This window comes from Oryctolagus cuniculus, chromosome 9 (genome assembly GCF_051225735.1).
Source record: "Oryctolagus cuniculus isolate XC-2025 breed Fujian yellow rabbit chromosome 9, ASM5122573v1, whole genome shotgun sequence".
Lineage (NCBI taxonomy): Eukaryota > Metazoa > Chordata > Mammalia > Lagomorpha > Leporidae > Oryctolagus > Oryctolagus cuniculus.
In genome coordinates this window covers 55,451,976-55,476,739 of record NC_142875.1, presented here as the reverse complement: position 1 = coordinate 55,476,739, position 24,764 = coordinate 55,451,976, and the positions used below count along the sequence as shown (strand labels likewise).

General features: G+C 34.0%; 1 protein-coding gene across 7 annotated transcripts in view; it reads left to right on the top strand.

The window, feature by feature from the left end:
* Positions 1 to 24,764, top strand: part of PCDH17 (protocadherin 17) — a 96,700-nt gene that overhangs the window by 54,003 nt on the left and 17,933 nt on the right. For 4 of the 7 annotated variants that reach the window (XM_051850016.3, XM_051850015.3, XM_051850014.3 and 1 more), the window contains exon 4: positions 22,425 to 22,508. The exons of the other annotated variants lie outside the window; for them this stretch is intronic. In XM_051850016.3, the coding sequence (XP_051705976.1) occupies positions 22,425 to 22,508 (84 nt within the window). The remainder of the gene's footprint in view (positions 1 to 22,424; positions 22,509 to 24,764) is intronic. 7 annotated transcript variants of the gene reach the window in all.

The following is a 24,764-nucleotide window of genomic DNA, read 5'->3' as shown; positions in this document are numbered from 1 at the left end:
TGCCAGTAGTTGGTCATGCATTCTGTATAAAATCTGTAAGAGAAAAGAAGTCTGGATGTTTTAGAGAAGAGATTTATGACATAAAAAGCTGGATTTGCAGTAGGAAAATAATCTGTGATTTCAAACTTTAGAAGTACAGTCACTGTAGCTAGGGTAAAGGAGGATACATTTGAGTTTCGAAAGCTAATTTAATTGTAAAGTGCAACTACTTCCTCTAGGAGTATTCTGTAAGTAGTTTGAAAGTTCTGGGGCAGTGAATAAGGAATTCTTAGAATTTTTGAGCCTAAAATATTTCTGTAGTATGCTTCACAAATCTTATTGTCACAATGATTTTGCTTTTTTTTTTTGGCATTTTCTCATAGGCACAGGGTGAGCCAGATGCCTCTTACTGTATAAACTAGCTATGAAGAATAAAATTGAAAATTTTCTAGCTGTCAGACTATGACTTAATCACTAATTTTTAATGTGTATGCAGAATATCAATTGTTATATTAGAAATCTAAAAGACCACATTGTTGCAATTTCAAATTCATCTGCTAATAAAATTTTAGGTACTTAACTTTTATTTTCATATTACATTTCTACATTTCATCACTAAAAACACTAGCGTTATGTTCTCTATTTCACAAGTGGAAAATAGTATTACATAGGAAACTTTAAGAGAAGGATAAATTGTTGAAATTAACTAATTTGAAAGTGACCCACAAAACACCAGTAATAACTTGAAAGAGTGCAAGAGCTAAAACTTATTCCCAGGTGTGTGGAGCAAACCCCTTGATGTCAATGGAGTTTCCTAGAATGTTTTTGAAGGCAGTTTGACTTGTTCAAATCAGAAGTAACTATTAGATTAAACACAATCTCAATTAGATTTAAATTTGCATTTTATAGACTTGATTGGCTCCTTAGGGTCATTCTTATTAAAGAAGCCAACTCTTCATTAAAACAAAAAACCTAAAATTGCATTATCAAAAGGGTAGCTATTAAGTAGTTCTCTGAGGAGAAAAAAGAAGTGAAAAGCCTTTCATTATTGATTTGTATAGTGCCTTTCAATTGGATTCAGTAAAGTATAATTTATAATATTACAACTGAAATGGATGAAAAAGACCACCAATTTAACCATGAATACCAGAAAAGAATAATGGAATTTTTGTTCATACATACTGACCATGATGAAATGACCTCAGATAATTTTTTGTGGAATGAGGTACAAATATCTTTGAAAAGAAAGTATAATCCAATCATTCTTCCATGTCTCCTTCATTTTCTCTGGAACTAGAGGTTGTTGGCTGTCTTGGATAACTCTTTGGATAGTTAGATATTGAGGACATTTAATTTGTGTATGTGGGAGAGTTATTTTTATATACATTTAGTACCATAGCTTCCCTTTGGTATCTCTTTCCAAGCAGTGTGAATGACAAGTACATTTCCATTTGTCTGGTGTGTGAAATAAAAAAGCAGAAATTCTAATAACTCTGGGGTACAGTGGTAAGTGAGTTTGAGATAGGATGAGGTGTCAGATAGGTGAGGGAGAAGGTGGAAAGTGGATCTGAGTTAGGAGGAGATATCAGATAAACAAGAGAAATGGTGGAAAATGTATTATTCACCATCTTATAGAAAATAGAAAGGGAGGGATTACTGCTTAATTATCTTACTGAAGTTGCTTGTAGATGTTTTTTGAAAGAATCATCCAGATGAAGTTATGGTGTGGTGAAATACCAAAATGTCATGGAAGTTTTTGATTACAATCAAATTGACCTGGATATTCTCAATATACTTTCATGGCCGGCGCCGTAGCTCACTAGGCTAATCCTCAGCCTTGCAGCGCCAGCACACCGGGTTCTAGTCCCGGTCGGGGCGCTGGATTCTGTCCTGGTTGCCCCTCTTCCAGGCCAGCTCTCTGCTGTGGCCAGGGAGTGCAGTGGAGGATGGCCCAGGTGCTTGGGCCCTGTACCCCATGGGAGACCAGGATAAGTACCTGGCTCCTGCCATCGGATCAGCGTGGTGCGCCGGCCGCAGCGCGCTGGCCCCGGTGGCCATTGGAGGGTGAACCAACGGCAAAGGAAGACCTTTCTCTCTGTCTCTCTCACTGTCCACTCTGCCTGTCAAAAAAAAAAATATATATATATATATATACTTTCAGATTCCCTTAATAGATATCTTGGAATGTGTGTGTGTGTGTGTGTGTGTATGCATAACACAATTGCATACAACTGTTTTAAAAAAATCATTATTCATTTGAAAGTCAGAATTGCAGAGTAGGAGGGAGAGAGAGAAATCTTCCATAGGCTGATTCACTCCCCAAATGCCCACAATGTCAGAGGTTGGCCCAGACTGATATCAGGCTCCTGGAACTCCATCCAGGTGTCCAAAGTGGGTGGCTGGGGCCCAAGTACTTGGCCATCTTCTATTATTTTCCCAGAGTATTAGCAGGGAGCTGGAGCAGAAGTGGATCAACCAGGACTGATATGGGATGCGAGTGTCCTAGGTGGTGGCTTAATCCTTTGTGCCAAAATGCCAGTCCTGCATCCAAACATCTTGATCAATTCCTTGACCCTAAATTTATTCAGAATTATTAGTCTTATTCAACTTATAAAAATGGCAATTGAACAATTCCTATTGATGCATGCCTCTTTTATGGGAAAAATACATTATATTTGTGCTTTACAATTATTTTTGTAAATAATAGTATTACTCTAATCATGCTTGCAGATAATATTCTGGTAAGGATATCTCATGATAATATCTATAATGATTTTGTTAAGTTGTGATACAAGGAACAAGAAACTGTTTCAAAGAACATGAATATTTTTAAAGGTTCTTTATAAAAACAAACTCCATGAGAAATTAAAATAAAATTAACAAGGTATGGATTTCTCAAAATGTTGTCATGCAATGTCAGTCCAGTATCCAAAAGGAAATATTCTTAGGAAGGAAAGATAATTATATTTTCATATTTTATATTTAATCAGATTTATGAAATCATTTACAAAAATAATTATTTTAGTCTTGATATGCATCCTAAGGACATTCATGTTAGGTTATTGCTATTCTATTGGCATTACATGAGCAACAGCATGTTTTCAAAAATCAGTTTTAAGAATTATTATATTTTAATGTAATAACAATTTAGTTTATTATATTCAAAGTTTCTTTCGCTAATTAAAATGTAAACAGATCATTTAATGATGTGTACAGGAGTTCATATTTTAGGCATGGCAATTTAGAAAACTTAAAATTACTAACATAATATTTATAAGGGAATATACCTTGTTTCTTCAAATTATGCCTCTGAAACTAATTGTGATAAATGGACATGACATAATCATAAATTTTTAGTTCATGGGATAATATATTCAAAACATGGCTGTGATAAAAGAATATGACTTCCAAATAAAACTAAAAATTTTCACGGATAGGAAAATATGATGCAATGCATCTTCCATAAATAAAATCTTTGATGGTATCATTTATATGTGTGATGTAAATCATGTGATCTTTGCCTTGTGCAGTTATAATTTTCCCAGTAATCTAACCACAGCATGTTCACTAATTGCATTACTTTAACTAGCTATGCTGTATGCCCTTCACTTGACAGTATAGCTGTATAACCTTTGAAAATGGTGTCCCTTGTGGTTTTTAAATGCAGTATCAACGTTTTGGCAGAATCGTTTTGCAGACATTTAAGTTACATGCCTTTGAGTTAAAAATTACATCCTCAGAAAAATGTCAGCAGTATACTTTTTTATTCACCTACTCCAGCTCATTGAAACTATAAAAGAGTATTAATGTTTGGTGACTATTTAATAATTCATTACTGAAAAGTCTTAACATTAAATATGGAGGAATAATGGCCAAATATTTAATTATTTCAAACAAAATTCTATTAGTATGTGAAAAATAAAGAAGATAAAATATGTTCATTTGAAGTGAATTTCATTCACATATTAGTTCAAAACCATTTTTACAGAACTTAGTGGATTTAGTAGTATGGTCATATAATTTATTATACAAGATGACTAATTTGTGAAGGGGAAAGAAATATTTTTAATAAATTCGCTGGACAAACTTTTCAGGGAAAATAGGAATTTATTGTAATCTTCATGTGGGGAGATTTTTAAAATAATTACAGAATTAACATAGGCAAATCAAAATATAAGTAAATGGAGGTATTAAAAATGAAAAGTTAAACCAAGTATCATTTTGCTTGATTCTCTCATGATTATTTTTTAATGTCAAAGCTTTTAAGATTTGCATTTTAATTTTTCAAAAAATTTCAAGCTATTTTTGTTGCTGATAGATGTACTATGTGCACATATCAATTAAAAGTTTAATAGTTTTAGAAATAGCTTTACACATTTCCCTTGTGTATTTAGAAGTAGAAATTGGTAAAAGTGAATCCATATGAAAGAAAATTATTTATATTTTAATTCACAGATAAACTGGCATGTCCACAATAATTTTAGTTTTTACCAATGTAAAAGCACATTACCCTTTCATGTTTTGTCTTTGTCTAATTAATAAAAAAATTATGCCAGCTGATAAAGTTACTTTAATTTGGAATTAAGGGAAAATCTGTATTTGAATGCATATCAGACTGTCTTTCTATTTTGAAATAATACGAGAGCTTATTAAATTTTAATATAAGTAAACCAATTTAAGGTGACTTATGGTTTAATAAATGCCAGTGAGAACAGGAAGTCAAAAGACATAAAATTCAGGAAGATAATTTCAACTTGATAATGTTTCATGGTTCAAGCTGATAACATTTTCTCTTAGTATTTCTTTTCATCTTCTATTTTCTGGTAGCCAGACATTGATATTTATCATTTTCATGCTTTGAGTAACAGTTCTATGCTTATTACCGAATTGTCTGCAATTTTATATAGAAATGAATGAGAGATTCTAGATTTCCTAGTCATACCCAGGAAACATATTGGCTATTTTAATTTCCATATATCAATTGAATGTTACTTTAAATAGCTAATCTCATGGTTTATCAATAGTTAATTATATCTGTACTCATTTATTATAAATTTTTTACTTTTCTTGTAGTATGTTTTGAGGTTACCCTCTGAGGTTGACATATAGTAATTTTGTTCATTTGAAAGTAAGATATTATGCTTTTGTATTAAAATGAGTTAATATAAACTGTAAATTAGTTTGGTTACTTTATAATAATTTATACATTTTAATATGCAAGAACTATACCTGGAAATTTAAAAATTCTTTATATATTTCATATCCTTTAATTGTAACATATCTCTAAAAATGGCAATTTGAAAAGAAACTGTAAACTAACAGAATCCAGAAAAGAAGGAAAAAGCACAAATTAACTTGTATCATAATATGAATTATTTTAAAAATTATTGTTCTTTCCTTCTTGCTCCTTTCCTTTTTATTATTATTTTAAGCCTTCCCTTTAAAGGAGAAGAAACAATTGCTGATTTATTTTTTCCAGGTCAATTTGTAAAAGTGAATGTCATTTTCAAGCTTACCATTTCAATCAAGACAAATCATAAATTACATACAGTGTATATTATGTGATCTACATGTTAAAATTTTTCAATTTATGTTTATTTGAACTCATAATCAAGTATTTAATGTCCATTTATACCATAATATAATTGCTATATTGTAATAGCTACTTTCTTACCTGTAAAAATATGTTAGCAATAGTTGCATACCTAACATAGAAATCAATTGTTACAATTCAGTAAGTAATAAATGTGAAAAGGTTTTGAGAATTAAGAACTATTTTTTTTTGCATTCCCATATACAAAGTCTCTCCTGTGAAAAGTGCATGTCCAGAAACTATTTGAAATGCTAGTTAATTCAAAAGTTAATAGGAAAATTTAACCTTCAAAACATAGTCCGCATGAATTCATTTTTGAATAAACACACTCAATACCAGTCTCATTCTTTAAAAGAAACTGTATAATGATAAATCTTATCTTCTGTTTTTACACTCTGTTGAATGAAGCCTCTTCTTTTGAAGTTAACATTTGATTATTTTAAAAGTTTTAACCTTTTAAACATTTTTGTTGCAAGCTGAAAATCAGTTGCAGTATATGGTGGTATAATTGTTCTATTTTAATAGTCTAGTTTGCTGAGTCTTCAGAGAGAGCCTATGTAGGCCATTGCCAGTTGTATCATTCTAAAGTATATTAATCAAGGATCTGAATAGGGAGGGCAACTCCTGTGTGTCCAAAGAGTTAGGTCAGGATGTTTCTATAATTCTCAGATGAGGCGTAGAAAGATATTGGCCTTTTATGCTCTATAGATCTAGTGTTTTGTATTTTATTAACCACTTGATTGCTAGTTATTATACCTATTAAGTAGGACACATGTTTATTCCAGTATATAAAAGTGTCATTCATCCAATTGAAAACAGTTTTTTGAAACTACCCTGTCCAAAATAAATGAATAAATTTGTTTTCTTCTTTTAAAATAAATTAAAATTAATCATATAAAGAAGGCATACTGTATTCTAGAGTATATATAGAGAAAGAGCTCCTATCTGCTGGTTCACTCCCCAGATACCAGGCTGAAGCCTGGAGCCTGGAATCAAAACTGCTTCAGATTTCCCACTTGGTGGCAGGAATCCAACTATGTAAACTGTGGCCTCTGATGGTTCCCCAAAACAGGAAGTTGGAGCCAGGAACTGCAGCCAAGAATTGAACTTTATAGTGACACTGGTATAATACAATGGTTTCAAGTATGTTGATCATTTACATTTTTAAAAAATTAAGTAAATGTCCAAAACAGATGGGAAACCATAAAGTTTAGTTTATTTGTAAATCACTGGCATCCATTTAGTGATTTTAGCTTAACTCCTTCATTTTGAGATGCTGCCGAAGTTGGAGTTCTCATAGGAAGACAAAGCTAAGTTGAGGTTATAGATAAAATGAAAGATAGAAAAAAAAAAAAAGGAAGGGAGGAAAGGAAAGGAGGAGAGAGTAAGTAAGGAATGGTTTCTAAAGGTAAATTAGGTCTTCAGTGGAAGTAAATTATTTACTCCACCTGAATCACCAATTTTTAACTTATAGTCTGGCAATTAGTTTTCCTCAAAAAAACAAGTTTTCTGAGTAATCATGAACTCTAGAATGAAAAATTTGGGCAGGTTTAAGCATTATGGGTCAGTGCAATGGAATATTTATCTGTCATTTGCCATATCACATCTTTATACCCAGCCATTTTATATATGTAGCATTTCTGTCCCACAAACAGTTCTGTAATTTAGATGTTATTCCCATGCTGTTAAAAGAGAGATTATTGCTTAATGAGCATGCTTGTAATTTTAAGTCTACTCTGCCCAGTGTATATTGTTGTTTCACAGGGAAGTAGGTAAAGAAGCAGAAAACCTGAGTTCTGGTTTAGTTTGCCATTGCGACACAGCACAAGTTCCTTTAACTCCTTGAATTCAGGATCTTCTTTTAAAATAAGAATTAAAAACATCTTACTCCTCTTTAGTGATGAAGTTCAAGTATATTGTATATGTAAATACAATGTGTGAACTCTATAATTTTGCATATATGATATTATTGTACCAATTGTTCCTGTGAGAAATAGGAATAAATCATCGATCTTTATATATTATCTGTAACTGTATTTTATCAGTTACTTTTATTAGCATGCAGTAATTAATAAAATTACTGGCTATCCAACTTGACTCTCACTGGGATTAAACATGACAATAGGTCTGATCTGATTTCATCATCATTTAAAAAAATCATCTATTATTTTTCACTTTATGTTTCTGTGTGGGAGCAAACTGTTGAAATCCTTACTTAATGTATACTAAGCTGATCTTCTGTATATTAAGATAATCGAAAATGAATCTTGATGTGAATGGAAGGGGAGAGGGAGTGGGAAAGGGGAGGGTTGTGGGTGGGAGGGACGGTATAGGGGGGAAGCCATTGTAATCCATAAATCGTACTTTGGAAATCTATATTCATTAAATAAAAGTTAAAAAAAATTACTGGCTATCTTGATTTTAGAAGATAAAGCAAAAATTGCAGATGGTATAATTTGAGTCTTTAGTTTTTGATAGCTAATTTCTATTTTATAGATATATAGAATGGGTATTTAGCCTACCAGTTAAGCACTTTTTTAGATGCCCGTGTCACTATAAAGTTCAATTCTTGGCTGCAGTTCCTGGTTCCAACTTCCTGTTTTGGGGAACCTTCAGAGGCCACAGTTCACATAGTTGGATTCCTGCCACCAAGTGGGAAATCTGAAACAGTTTTGATTCCAGGCTCCAGGCTTCAGCCTGGTATCTGGGGAGTGAACCAGCAGATAGGAGCTCTTTCTCTATATATCATTTTTTCAATCTCTTTGCCTCTCAAATAATAAAAGAAGTTTAAAAATATAAAGATTTAAAAGTGGATTTACACTCTCATTCAAGTTAATTTTATTTTGAACCTTGCATTTTAAAGAAAATGATATTAGATGGTGAGAGAAATATGGTAAATAGAATTGACAGAAAATATCAGTGTTACTTCAGATAGATTAGTCTCACAAAGTAAAATGCAGATGGGTATTTTTTCGCAAACCAAAAGCAAAGAAGAAAAATAACTGGATTTTTAAAAATGTTTTAGAATGAATTTCTTACTGCTTATCTTAAATTGTATTCAATAAAATATATTACATATTTCAAAGCATTGAGATCAAAATTTATTTTAATCATTTACACTGAACAGAAGAAGTAATTCTCTTTCACAAACAAGATGTAAGATTTTACATATTTTGAGTGTTAACAATAGAAATTAAAAATTATAAATTGAAATTCACAATGAGGACAAACCTTGTCTCTGTACAAATGGCAGTGATATTGCTAAAATTTTCATCAGTGTTATTAGAAAAAAGGAGTTAAATGTGAAGGTTCGCAGTACTTTCATCTACTGAAATTCCTTCTACATTCACAGTTGATTGACACTCTCAACAAACTGATAATTGCCCACTTGGTTTGTTTTAAATAATTCTTACAATTTTTAGATTTTTAAGTAGACTTGAAGAAATCATTAGGAAATGCTTGCGTCAAGTGGGATCATTACTTGTATTAAGGTAAGGAAGCCGTCTTTTCTGGAGGCACTCTTCTAGCCACGGGGGCGCCCACTTAAGTTCTCAGACACTTCGCTTTGGTTCATCACTTGGAAACTCCATAAATGCTGGCTGGTTTCCAACTTTTTACGGTCCTTCATGAATATACTGAGAAGCTTTATTCATTCATAAATACATGGTTTTTATGTGGATTAGTCATATTGCCAAACAGTGATTTTTGCAGATTTTGAGTGGTCCTTGCTAAAAATCTCAGATGATTTTTCTTGATATTAGGACTTTTGAAAAGTTATCCTTTTCCATTTAGGTTAATATATTTAACATTTAATGTATGCAACTCACACAAATAAAAAAAAATTCCATGATCTTGCCAAATAGGCAATATAGATTAAATGATCTTAGGAAGTCAATTAGTTCTTTCGTTGACCGTGAATATCAATTATTACATTATTTGCTACTTGGGCTTGTATTAACATGTTGCTACCGAAAATTAACTACAGGCTACCTGTTACCAAATCATACTACTTGCATGAGAATTATTGTCTTCATATACTTCATACATATATAAATATATATATTTGGTTATGAAATATTCTAGAATGAATATTTTCAATAAAAAATAGTGAGGTAGTCTTTTGGGGTGATGTTAAGATGCTTTTTGGAACATCCACATATCACACTGGAGAATCAGATTTTCAGTGCTGGGCTCTGCTTCTGATCCAGCTTCCTGCTAACACAGACCCTGGGAGACAGCAGGTGGTAACGCTCATTTTTACATTCCTGCCACCCATGTATGAGACCCTGATTGGATCCCAGGATCCTGGCCTCAGACTGCTTCATTTTTGGCTTTTTGCGGGATTTAGGGGGCAAACCAGGAGATGAGAGATCTTACTCCCTCCCTTTTAAAACTTTTAAAAACAAGTAAATAAAAAGATAATGAAATAAATCGAAGTATATGGATTTAATACCTGCATCTTACAACTTCAAACGAAAGTGATTTTTAACGCAAGAAAGAATGTGGGAAAAGGAGTCGGAGCAATGTCTCTCAGCAGTCAAGCATCTGAATTCAATGACAGTGAACATACATAGCTTTGATAAACAGTGGAATGTACATTTTCGTGTAATATTGTACACAGATATTTCATCACATAAGATTTTTACCTTGACTAGATGTATTTTTGGTGTCATACATCTATAAAATGTTCTGAATTGAGTGACTTGACTGCATTTATATACACATACAGATACACACACACACACACACACACACAGTTTTTGATTGCTTTCTGTTAGTTTCTCTTTTTAAAACACAAGATCCTTCATTCATATGTGCTTACTGTAAGTACCATTACTGGAAAATATTTGCAGGGAACAAACTTTGGTTGTTGACCTGATAGAGAAATTGAGTCTAGAGAACATGTCATGTACAAATTCACAGCTTGAAGTAAAATCAGATTTCATATATTCGTCTTCAGAGCTTCGTAAAATCATGACATTTTTTCTTGATCTACCTGAGAGATGGAAATTGATTATAAATTTTGGCAAATATTCCCACTTATGTTATTGAAAAGCACCAAATGCCATTTTGTTTTCACAATTTCAGTAATTTTGAGCACAGTATAAAAAAAAGAACTTACAAATTACACAGAAGTCATCGAATGCTATGACCCACTCAAAAAATATTCAACACGTTCTCTCTCACTCTGAAGCTGATTCATTTAGATTGCACAGATACTATAATCAAGATGATGCCTAATAGAATGGCTTTGAAGTCTGCCTAAACTGCTTTCAGAACTAAAGAACTTAAGTGAGCAGTCACCTTTGTGCTGTGTAGCATATCTTTTTGTGGAAAAAATAAACTGATCTTTGACACCATGTAGAATATCAGAATAAAATGCCAGCTAACTCATGTCAAAAATTAAAAGGAAAAAATGTAATTAGAACAGTCTTGACATCTTTCCCCCTACTCTGATTCAGTTCTATGTAAACAGAGCTCCGTTTTGACAACTGTTTAGCTAAAGGCACAGATCTGAAGTATTAGAGATAATGGTAGATTTATTAGATTAACTTTTTGCCAGGATCTTTCAGTGTCCCAGATAATTACTAGATGTGGTACAGCTGAGTGGCTTTGGCTTGTGTTATTGTAAGGTTGAGTATTCCTTGTATGAATTCATGTTGTGTTAAAAGAGATATTAGTAAGTTCATACCAGTGATTAGTTATGTTTCACTGATTTGTGTTTTTAAAGTTTGTGTGTGTGAAATAATTTATACATGTTTTTCTTCCCCAACTTAAAAAAATGGACATTTATATTAATTTCTTGAATGTTAAAGAACTATTCTCTAATCCATCTTTTTAACTTTAATTATTGATCTGTCATCCTTTGATTCTTCAAGTGATTCTTGCAAGTATCTCTTTATCAAATTTGCACACTATATTTCTCCCTTCTGTTTTGTAGGATTAATTTGCACTGTCTACTTGAGTTTTCATTCTGCATCGAATGCCTTTTTATCTTTCTTGTATTTTTGTATGTTGCTTACTAGCTACTTTATCCATTAGATTTTTCACAAGCAGGTTTTCATTGTTGCATTTATAGTGCCTTAATTTGGATTAATTTTTTGATTTGCATATTTTTATACAGACTCCTTTAACATGCCTTATTTTTGTTCACAATAGTACAGATTGTTTCTCACAAAAATAATAAAGATTTTCTACCACATTTTTCTTTGTAAATGGATGGAGCTTTTGTAGTCAGTGTAGTATCATGTCTCAATTTCATCTTACATAAGCATTTTGAAGTACCCTTGAATAATTTCGTCTCAAATTTAAAAGTTTACCATTTATATTTTATTATTATTTTTATTTGAAAGGCAGAGTAACAGAGAAGGGGAGAACAAAAGAGAGAGAGGCTGAGATCTTCCATCTACTGGTTCACTCCCAGGAGTGAAGCCAGGAGCCAGGAACTCCATCCAGGTATCTTACATAGGTGGCAGTGGCATAGCCAATCTGCCGGGTCTCAAATTAGCACAGTGATACAGCATGTCAGGTATGGCTTTACCTGCTGAACTACCATGCCAGCTCACAAAAATCTATTAATGTTATTAATGTTAATATTAAAGTGTACCTTGTTACTTTCAAAATTGCTTTGGTTTGTTCAGTGTGTTATGTGGTTAACACATTATGGGTATCTGGATGTTAGCAACACACCTTTATAGAGTACTTTAATAGACACATGTAGTGTGAGAAAAGTTTAAACTTGGTATCATCAGAATAATTTTTGTTTTCTCACTAACTGTTCTGCATTTCAACTTAAACAAAAAGTTATTTACTTATTCGAAAGGCAGAGTTACACCGAGAGAAGGAAAGATACAGTAAGTAAGAATGATTTTTGAGACTAGAACTCCATTCGGGGCTCACATAAGGTGTCAGGGACCCAAGCACTTGAGCATCTTCTATGACTTTTCCAGGCACATTAGCAGGGAGCTGGATGGGAAGTGCAGCAGCTGGAACTAGAACAAGTATGGGATGCTGGCATTGCAGGTGGCAGCTTAACCCTCTCTGCCACAATGCCAGCCCCTGGATTTCAGCTTGTTATCTGAAATAGAGATTATTTATTGGATTACATCTAAAATTTCTCTCATCCTTAAAATATAAACTCGTTTGAGATTCAAACGAAATTGTGTATTCATATAAACTATAGCTTCAAGGGAAGAAGCTTGGATGGATGTATCTGTTTTAAGAGATTAAAGAATTTGAATTTTCTTTCTTTGGTTTGCAGTTATGTCGATATTATACAAGGACCTTTGGAAAACATAAAATAAATCTATTAACATAATTGCCATTCTGTTTGTGAGCAGTTAGTCATGCCCATGAAAAGCCTGAACTAGATTAGACTGGAAAAATTTAGAACAAGCAGTTTTGAAGAGTTCTTTCTACAATGTTCACTTAAGAGATAAATAATCTATTTTGTGTCACCATTTCTGAGAGTGTCAATAAACAATATGCAAATAATGAATAGAAGGTCAAGCTAAAAATAGGCCTTCCTCTTTATACTCTTCCACTATTAAGTTCTGATAGAAAAGAATGTTTTAACATAAATTTGGTTTACTGGGAAAAATCAAAGGAACACAAAAGCTAGCATCAGCTTTTAAAATTTATCAAATTACCTTGTAACTGTGTTACTTTACATCTCCCTTGCACCTGACTTTAGGTTCCCAAATTGTAGAAGAGGAGATAAGGAATAGAATTTGTATGGTATGCATCGGACATGCATTCTAAACTCCAATCTGCTTCTAATTCCTGTTGTTTGACCCTGACCAAATCCCTTTACCCTTTGGGTTTTTCCAATTTTTTCCACAAAATGTCACTAAAATCAGCTAATAATGAATACATAGTTGTGGGCCATACTACCACTGCTAAAATATATGGGTCCATTTTGTAAATTTAAAATACCCATAATTTTTCTTTCTGATCTGTAGTTTGATTTTTAATAGAAAAATAATGTTTAAAATTATTTTCCATTTCAATTATATTCAGGAAAATGTGCCATGTCTATTTTTGGTTTTAGGTATTCTGAATACATTCCCCATTTAGAGAATCATACTGTTAGATGACAAATGATTCTTAAATTCTGAGTTCATTCATTATAAAAATGACCTATAAAAACAAATAGTATATTAGTGAGCTTTCCACTCAAGCTGTAAATTGATACTGCTACCAAAAGATAATATATACTGTTTATTTTGTACTTAAAATGAGTGAGAAATATTATACTAAATGCACTAAAAATAACAATAATAATATATTTATGTTTTGCTTTGTGATACTGAAACATATGAGAGGTCTTCAAAAGTTCATGGATGCATATGCTAAAATATTGCATTGTGTACATAAAGTGTACAAATATAATGTGTTAATCAAAAATTTAGAAAAAGAAAGGAAAAACATTAATAGAAAATGCGTATTATGAGAATCTATGTCTGGATCTCAGTTATTTTTATCAAAATAAACACCCTTTTCATTTTTTAAGAGTAAATATCTATCTATCCACCTAAGAGACAGAGAGAGAACATAAGATCATCTGCTGGCTCACTCCTCAAATGCTTACAATGGCTCCCTAGGGTAGGGAAAAGGTATGATGGAGGAACCCAATCTAGGTCTTCCATTTGGTGTGAGTAACCATCACCGATGCCTCCCAGGTTCTTCATTAGCAGGAAGCTGCAATCAGGAACCAAACCCAGACTTTCTGATTTGGAGTGAGAGTGACCCAACTGATCTCTTAACTAGGCTGAACTTGGGCCACATGATGTTTTAATTCCATTTTTCTGTGAACTTTTTGAAGTGACTTTGTTGGGTCCCACAATAAATGACTTCGACTTGCAAAAGGTTATATAGTTAAATGGCATCCGTACCACATTTCTTTAAAACTTACCTTGACTTCCTAATCCTGCCCTAGCATTATAATATACGAGTAGAATTCAGAGTGCTTCTCATGAACTGTTGAGTACTCTGCAAGCATGTATTTATGTAGACCTCACATGAACCCTGCAAGGCTATCATCATTTTATAGATGAGAAAGTGAACGAACGCAGAACTTCAGAGATCTGGCTTACAGCACATGTAGTGGATGAAACTTTTATTTTTATTTTTATTTTTTATAAAGAGTTACAGAGAGGTAGAGACAGAGAGAGGACTTCTACCTGCTGGTTCACTCCCCAGATGGCTGCAATGGCCAGAGCTGTGCCGATCCGAAGCCAGGAGACAGGAGCTTCTTCCCACGTGGGTGTAGGGGCCCAAGGACTTGGGTCATATTCTAGTGCTTTCCCAGGCCATAGCAGAGAACTGGATCAGAAAAGGAGCAGCTGGGACTAGAATCAGTGCCCATATGGGATGCTGGTGCTTCAGGCCAGGGCTTTAACCCGCTGTGCCGCAGCGCTGGCCCCAGTGGATGAAACTTTAGATGCAGCTATGGTGGGTTGCCAAATTTAAACTCTTTATAATGTGCATGTCACAAGCCTCACAGTCTCTGACTTATAAATGACTTACATGGATCCATAGGAGAAGATCACATTCTGGCTCTTGTTGTTTTTACCACATTCTAACCCTCTGCTACTGACAATGAACTCAAAAACTAGGAAGTAGGAAATAGCTACTAGTAGTGGCATAGTCAGATTTGCTGGCAGGCTCCCAGGTGACACTGGCCTCTTCTCTTCTTTCTCCATAAAAGCATGTGTAGTGCGTGTATATGCACATGGGGATGTGTGATCTGCCTTATCTGTACGTATGTAAGCATGTGAAAGAGAGACAGGGACAGAGAGAAAGGGTTGCCATCTTTTGCTGGGGCTGTAGCTAGCAGCTAGGAACTCAACACAGGTCTCCCACATGGGTGGCAAGAACCCAGTCACTGGAACCATCCCAGAGTCCTCCAATGATCTGCATTAACAAGAAGTTGCTGTCAGGAGCCAGAGCTGAGTATCTAACCCTGGCACATGCAGGCATTTTAATCAGACTACTCACCATGAAGCTAATCTCTCACACCCTTGTTTTCATTTTGTATCACCTTAACTTTTATTAAAATTTCACAAATGAGAAAATTAACTGTTTTTTTTTTTTTGTAATCCCATGTTCCCTTTATAAGTTCCCTTTGCCCAAAACAAATTTTAAAACTCACAGAAGATATCTTCTTTTCTTTCAGATCTGAAAAGGTGAAGGTCTTTTTTAAGTTACGTGACTCTGAGTATAATTCAATCAGCTTGCTTTTAGGTCCAACATTTTCAGGTCTGAACTTGTTGGCATTTCTTGAGGAAATCAAAGGCTGGCAATTTGAGGGTCATCAAGAACTTCTAGGACTAGTTAATAAGCCAAGGTGTTATTTCTCAATTGAGATAATAGAGAAGGACCAATAAATTTGGGCATGTGGGAAAGAGTGCTAAGTAGAGGAAGAGAAAGGAGGGGAGAGTAAAGAAAAGCAGGATGAAACAAACTGCATTTCATACTTTATAGACCCCTGTCTTTGGCAAGGAGGGAACCAGTTCTTTTCTTCCTGTCCTTCCTATTAAATGTTTTATTGTTCTCTGTTGCTAGGATTTTTAATGAATTAACTGGAGCTAGTATTGGTACTGCATTTAGGACCACACTTCAGCCACCTTTTGAATTTTGCCTATTTTTTTAACTAAAAATCTATTTTACTATGACCTTTCCATGTAGAAAAATATATTTGTAATTGCAGAAGTCAAGATAAGGTAAACTTTAAGAAAACAATCACAAATAATTTATTTGTATTTGGGAAATACATATAAACTCAATATATAATTTTTGCTGCATAGTCCTCCAGCTATGTTTATTTATCTTCATAATAAGACTTCTGACTTGTCTTTATTTTATTGTCATTGTATGGTTGTTAAGAGTCATTCACAGAGAAATTTTCAGATAAGATTTATTTCTGATTTGATTAGATATTTTTATATTCTTAGATGCCTTTCCTCCGGTTGCAAGACTAAAATGAATGAGAATTTAACTGCATAGGTTTGTAGTCTCTGGAATTTAATCACAACTCAGTCTGTACCTGTCACTGTGCCATTTTGTTTTGACATCAAAGTGAAATGGCTTAAATGATTTCTCTCTTCTTTATAGCCATTGTCAAGGATAATGATGATTTCATGGCTTATTATGTCTTCATGACTCTTTGGTAGGAATTACCGATAACAAAATCTGCTCACTGAAGCAGTTTAGTAGACATTTTGTAGAAAACCAAAAATTTCTTGAGCATTTGACCCATTGATTATAGTTCTGATAATATTTTAAACTGATTTTTAAATCTAATTTTCTATGATATTTTTGAGTCATCACAATTACTGATAGACAAATATTAGGATTATTTTTAATTTAATAGCCCTTCCTTACTGTAAAATATGGCTTAGTGACTCAAATCTCTATCCAAAAAACTACCAAAACCTAAGATGTGGGCACAGCACTTGGAAAACAGTATTTGAAACAAAGTGACAGGGAGTAATTTGCTATGCTACAATAAAACATGGATTAATTTTTCATCTAAAGTAACTGAAATACCACGGCAGATATATACTGTGAACAATATCCCAAAACAAGGGGAAACATTATCTTGCATTTGTGTGTAGGGCACTGTTGTTAGTTTTTAAACATTTTTTGGTTCAATCACTTTGAAGTATATTATAACTTAATGGATGGATTCTTAGGCTCTGCATTTGCTAAGCTTACATGAATACTACACATACAAACATACACAAATGAGGTGTGAGGTGCGTCAAATTGTTTTTGGAAAACAGAATTACAACATAAGTTTATTTTGCTGAAAAAGTTTATTAATACATAGTTATTTTAATTATTTATTTGAAAGGCAGAGTGACAGAGGGGGGGAATGACAGAGAGAAAGAGACCTTCCAACTACTGGCTCACTCTCCAAATGGCCATAACAGCTGATGCTAGGCTAGGTTGAAGACAGGAACCAGTAGCTATATCCAAGTCTCCTACATGGATGGCAGGGGCAAAGGTGCTTGAACCATCTTCTGCTGCCTTCCTAGGCACATTACAGGGAACTGAATCAGAAACTCCAATATTGGAGCTTATGTTGCAGATAGTGGCTGAACCTGCTGTACCACAACACTGGCCTCATAGTTTATCTTTTCTTTCTTTTTTTTTTTTTTTATTTTGCCAGGCAGGGTTAGGCAGTGAGAGAGAGAGACAGAGAGAGAGTTATAAACAGTGAGAGAGACAAAGAGGAAGGTCTTCCTTCCATTGGTTCACTCCCCTAATGGCCACTACTGCTGGCACTGTGCTGATCCAAAGCCAGGAGCCAGGTGCTTCCTCCTGGTCTCCCATGCGGGTGCAGGGACCCAAGCACTTGGGCCATCCTCCACTGCCTTCCTGGGCCACAGCAGAGAGCTGGACTGGAAGAGGAGCAACTGGACTAGTACCCAGCACATCAACTGGGACTAGAACCCGGGGTGCCAGCGCCGCAGGCGGAGGATTAGCCAAGTGAGCCATGGCGCTGGCCAAGTTTTTCTTAATATACATTTACCATGAACATTTGAAGGCTACTTGTGTGTATATATATGTGTGTGTGTTCATGTATAGTACTATATATATATATATACACTATAGTAAAATAATACATATAATAGTAATCATATATATATAATAAAATAATAAAGTTTTTAAGTTGCCAAAGATCCATTGTGAGAGTGACTCAGTTTTTTGTAAAGCTATTCAATATTGTCTTTGTTCCTACAGTATTTATTTTTTTTCATAAACTATAGGGTCTTAGAGAAAAAATAGATCTTAATATGAATATATAGCTGTACAAACCCCAAAAGAAACATTTGTGTGTGCTAAATTAGCTTAAAAAGAAATTCCTTTGCTAATAATGCTTACAATTATTGCTAATATAGAGTATGTTCTACTGGAATTTAGCATCATATTTCTTAATGGAAATTCATATATATCTACCTTATTTTTACTATGTAATTAAATGACCTCCAGTACTTGTTTAAACATTGACAATTTCTAATATGTAAGTTCTCATCTCCCAAAATAATGAGAACAGTTTTTTAAAGATTTATTTATTTACAGAGAGGCAGGGGGAGAGAGAAAGATAGGTCTTCCATTTGCTGGTTCCCTCCCCGGATGGCTGAATGGCCAGAGTTGAAATGATTTGAAGCCAGGAGACAGAAGCTTCTTCCTGGTCTCCCATGAGGGTGAAGGGGCCCAGGAACCTGGGCCATCTTCCTCTGCTTTTTCAGGCCACAGCAGAGAGCTGGATTGGAAGTGGAGAAGCAGGAACTTGAACAGGTGCCCATATGGGATGCCGGCACTGCAGGTGGCAGCTTTACCAGCTATGCCACAGTGCCGGCCCCGAGAACAGTTCTTATATGCTTTGAGACAGTCCCGAGGTGCACTTATTTGACTCATCTGTTTATCATCTATATTATTTCTGATTAAGAACATGCATGTGTGTGATGTTTTATAGAGAAAGATTCTCTATTATTAATCCAAATACTGATACACATATGTGTACATATCCACAGTCATAAATTTTGTTTTTAATCTACTAGTTTATATGAAAAACTTAAGGAAAGTTGCCCTTGTGGATGATACTAAAAATGTGATGTACTGTACATAAAGATCAAACATAATGCCAACTAAAATGAGAGGCCTCCATAGACTTAGAAGGTAAGGCAAATGAGCTATTAAGTTGCAGTTGTCTTCTAAAGAAATATTCTGCTGACGTGCCTCAATTTATAATGGTGCTGGGTCCTGATAAACTCATTGTAAGTTGAAAATATTGGCAGTTGAAAGTGTATTTAATCCTTTTTTTTTTTTTTTGAGAGACAGATTGAGAGGGAGAGAGTAAAGAATCTATACTCTACAATGCATCATGTTACGACGTGATGGTGTTCTGCAGTTGGGTGTTTTAACTGATGGGCAGGCTTTTGCTTAGCTTCTGGGAGGCAGTAGTGATTGCTTAAGAAGTTGGATTTCCTGCCGCCCATCTGTGCGTCCTGGTTGGTTTTCTGCCTCCTGGCTCCAGCTCCACCACCCAACTAGGGATGTTTACTCCCATTGGTGAGACTGGGAGCTGTAGCTGTCTCTGCATAGCATTGTGAGAGTATTATGCTACATATAACTATCATGGAAAAAGGTCAAAATTTATAATTTGAAGTATGGTTTCCACTGAATACTTGCTTTTGCACTATCATAAAGTAAAAACAAAAAAAAAAAAAGGAAGAAGTTGTTAAACCATTTTAAGTCAGAGCCTATCTGTCTTCAAAGTATTTGATATGATTTGGAACACTTACATATAGGCAAATCTTACAGGCAGAGGACAGAGACATCAATTTTACTGGCATATGAACTTATCTATTTTGCCAAATTGTTTTTTTGCACGTTTGCAGAATCTACTTCCTAGTTTATTGCCATTCTCAAGAGCATTTTTCCCCTGCTATCTGGATATTATATATTTGGAAGTTTATTTTTTTACAGCTTGTGTTAGTTTTCAAGGATTGTTGAAACAAAGTAGTGCTAACTGGGTGGTTTAAAACAACAGACTTTATTTTCTCACAGTCCTGGAGACTCGGAGGTCCCTGGAGGATGATGCTTTCTTACCTTTTCTTAGTTTCTGGTGGTTACCAGCAAACCTAGACACATACTCTAATCTCTGTCCCCATGTCTCCATGGTGTTCTCCATGCATGATTGTCTCTGTGTGTCTGTTTTCTTTTCTTACAAGGACACAGTCTTTGGACTATGGCCAGAGCTAATCCAATATGACCTCATTTTAAGTAATCACATCTGCAAATACCCTATTTCCACATTAAGGTCATATTCTGAAGTTCTGAGTGAACATGAATTTGAACAAGAGATGGCTGTTTTTTCTCCAAATTAGATGAGGAATATTTTTTTTAAAGATTTATTTACTTGAAAGTCAGAGTTACACAGAGAAAGAAGGAGAGGCAGAGAGAGAGAGGTTTTCCATCCACTGGTTCACCTCCTAAATGGCTGCAATGGCCAGAGTTGAGCTGATCTGAAGCCAGGAGCCTGGAGGCTCTTCCGGGTCTCCCACACAGGTGCAGGAGCCCAAGAACCTGGGCCATCTTCCACGGCTTTTTCAGGCCACAGCAGAGAGCTGGATTGCAAGTGGAACAGCCGGGACTCGAACCGGCGCACATATGGGATGCCAGCACTGCAGGTGGTGGCTTTACCTGCTATGCCACAACACTAGCCCTGAGAAATATTTTTCTGATAAAACTATTTATTACTTTAGGTGACTAATTATATTATTTAAGTAATATTACATTTTGAATATATTTAAAATATATTAGATATTGACTACCAAGCTTGGATTATTATACAATGAATATAATCAGCTTTTTATATAGTAAAAAAAAAAAAAAAAAAAAAAAAAAAAAAAAAAAAACAGAAAAATTCACTTGATGGATTGAAAATTCAAGAGAATTATGTCATATGTAGAAAAGACAAATGAATCTGATAACAAATTAAGGATAAATGAAGGCCTTAGATGATAGACTTTTCTTTATGTGTACTTGGCAAGAACAATTGTCCTTACAGAATTTTAAGATGAGCATGTTAACAAGGTGATTTAGAGATTATGTTCCCTTTCCCTAAGCAAATATTCTATATAACCTGTGTTTTCTTTACTGTGTTAAATATCATAATAGGCATAATTTAAACATGTGCATGAAGCAGACTTATTATCAGGTTTTTCCACCTGTTATGGGAGTATACTTTAAGAATCTTAAAGAAATATACACAAATTAAACTCAACGCCAGGGAGATAGTAAAGAAAATCAAAGAAACATCTGCAAGGTAACAGTGAAAAAAAACAACAACAAAAAAAAAAAACAAACATTTGAGCCGCCAGTTACTAACTGTTGAACCTGTTTTACACCAAAACTTGCAAAGTTACATTCCAGGGAGGGGCAAACAACAGATGTTAAATAAAGGTTGAAACTAAGAAAATGAGACTATTTTCAAAACACAGTTACTCTTGCTCACCAACAGGCATTTTTTTTTTTTGGCAGGATTTTTAAGCAGCAATTGATTTCTCATATTCATTTCACATTTCAATAACATTAATGCAAAACAAAATGTTCTTCTTTTCCCTAGTATAAGAAGTGTATCAATTATACATGCCCATAATACACCTAAGTTGGAGGTTCCCAAAAATGAAAATGAATACATTTCCTTAGTTTTTTATTATATCAATATTTAATTTCAACTAAAAAATATAGAAGCTGATACAGAAATTATGTGTGGAGAGAGAGATAATGAGAGAGAGATAGAGAGAGAGAGTTATTACTGAAGTCAGATTACTGAGAGAAAGCCAAATTGCAAATAGTTTATTGTTTTCAGTTCTAGACAACATACATTGTGCAACTAACATTACAATGCAATAAACATTTTTATTAACGTGTTGGTCTCCAGGGGTGTTATAGAATAGATATTTGGTGATTTTAATTTTGATGGCTTGCTTGTTTACATCTTTTATCTACTAGCACAGAAAAGTATTTGTTTTAATTAAGAAGGAATACATTGTCTTCATGAGAGTATTCTTCCCATTGACCTTGGGGTTCCTATATAGTTACTTTGCATTGGTTTCATCTCACCTAAGTTGAAATACTCCTCAAGAGTAATTTTCTCCCTAAAAGGCTGTCTTACGTAGCTTGAGAAATATCAACAGCCATATTTTCAGAGTTTGATAAATCTAATTTTTAGTATAAAAATTAAAATTAATACAGAAGGATTCATTATTCAATTGGCCCCTTTTTCCCCACTTGGTTTTTCTATTTGTTAACTAAAAATATTTTATTTTTCAAGCATTCCCGACTTTGCTTTCCTTTGCTATCCTCACCCTACACACCATCACAAGTAGACTTCAGTCTGTTGATCTGCTTCCTCCAGGTGAGCAATTTCTCATGTGCTAGCTTTCTTCTCTGTGATCCAAATTTTACTTGTGAGACAATGGCGCTCTTGACTATACCTTTGCCAGGAAGAACTTGTAGATTTTATTTCTTTAAAGGAGAACAGTGTAGTAAATAAGTAATTTTACTCTATTATTTCTGTATTGGTACTTTTAGTATTTCAGGAAGGGCTGTGTAGTACTATGGGTTAAAACAAAATTCTAAATATTCATTTAAATTGGGATTTTTCATATTATTCTTAAGTGAGCTTAAGTGGTAGAATTCTTAATTAGTTCATGTAAAAAACCCTAGCACTTATACTAATTTCACATTGGAGATAGTGTAGGAAATGCTAAGAAGAAATTGATGGAATGGAACGTGGACTGGTGCAGAAAAGAAGCACTTGGTTATTTTCCTCTGGCGTAAGTTGTGGGTGGAGAGAAAGCTGCTTTGCTGTTCCAGCCTGAAGAATTGTCTCAGCTGAGAAACTGGATCCTCAAATTCTCCTTTCCTCTTGGACAGCCAACTACACATTATATTAGGTACGTGTTACTTTGTAGAAAGGCTGCTTTGCACATTACATTTAAAATTCTTTACATACCACTCTAATAAGGATTTCTAGAGGGAGGGCAAGACCAACTTCATATAAATTTCAATAGCCACTGAAGCTCAATATTAAAGTACATTTGCCAATATACTCTAATCTCTAAGAACGCTCTGGACATGATTTAGATAATCTGGGAAGGCACATTAACATTTAAAATAGACGAATAAAGCAAAAAGCAGGAAGTAGTGTCTCTATCTCAGCTGAAATTTTAGCTCACTGTATCCTATTTTGCTATGTCTATTTTCATATAGTCCATGTCTGTGGATCATTTGGATGCTTTTGAGAGATTTGATTGATTTCTGACTGGTTTAATCTTTACATAAAGGAACTTAAAGACTTCTCTATTTTGGCACATATATAATCATTATAATAATTTTTTGCAGATTTTGGAATATAACCTGAATGACTATCTTTCAATATTTGTTTAAATCACTATTTCCCAAATTGATGATTTTTATAAATGCAACCCATGTGTTCTGTAACTAACAAGCAGATCAATGCATTGTATATGTTAGAATGTTGGCATTTTTGTAAATGTGTTCTATACTCAGTGTGATTTGGATTTTAGTGCTGGATAATTTTACGTCAAAGAACAAACTCATATGAATCTGATAAATTGTCTTCTAGAGTTCCAGGTCAGCTTGATATACAAATTCAAGTTGTTGGCTCCTCTGAGCAGATTTTGTGATGTCAACTATGTGTAAAGCGAAAGCTTCTACTTCTCTGATTGACAGTATTTCAAAAGGAATTTTGGGATTGAGTTAGAAGATTGTTGCCATTTTCCAAAATATTATATAAACAAATTTGTTGTGAAAGCACATATACAAATTTGACCTGTTAGAATTCATTTTCTTCTTAAATAAAAAACTGCCTACAGAATTTATTTGGGACAGATTATAGAGGGCTTTGAACATCAAACTGAGTAGCTCATATTACATCCTTTTTCAATTATGACCATAGAAATTGTTAAGCAGCTTCTCGAAAATAGCTTTGGCAGCAACAAAATTCTGAATTCCAACATACATAATTTTAAAGGAAAAAGCTCAAATGTGTCCTGCTTGAAGCAAGAAAGATTGTCTTAATGGATTCTCCTTGTGATATCAGTATGAGATTTGAGAATTTTTACATTAGAACTAGAAGTTTGAAATGCTTATGTATTTGTGTTCCTCTCTCTGTTACATTTACTCATGGGGAATGCACTTCACTCTTATGTTCTTTGTTCTGAGTGTGACTGATTATCAATTAAACCACAGAAAACACTCTCCACAATAAAAAAATATTTTAAACATCACTGTAGACACCTGTTTCGTGTATACTGCAAAGTGTATGTAAGGAACAGTTTTCAATCCTTTAAAAACTTGCTTTGTAATCTTTTCTGTGATTCAGAGCTTTTCTGTGATTCTGGTAGCTGTTTTGAACCTTAGTTTGATCCATAGCACAGTAATTTAGAATGCACATATTCTGTCTTTCCATATCTGAGTTTCCTGACTTCTTTTTCCCAATTTCTTCATTGCATCAGTGTTTTAATTATGAAATATTAAAACTGTTACTTGAAAAATGACTTGTCACTACCAGTAAAAACTGTTACAAAACCTGTCCCCGCATATTTACTCTGGAACATGGATATTGAATGTATTGATTTTGCTTAAA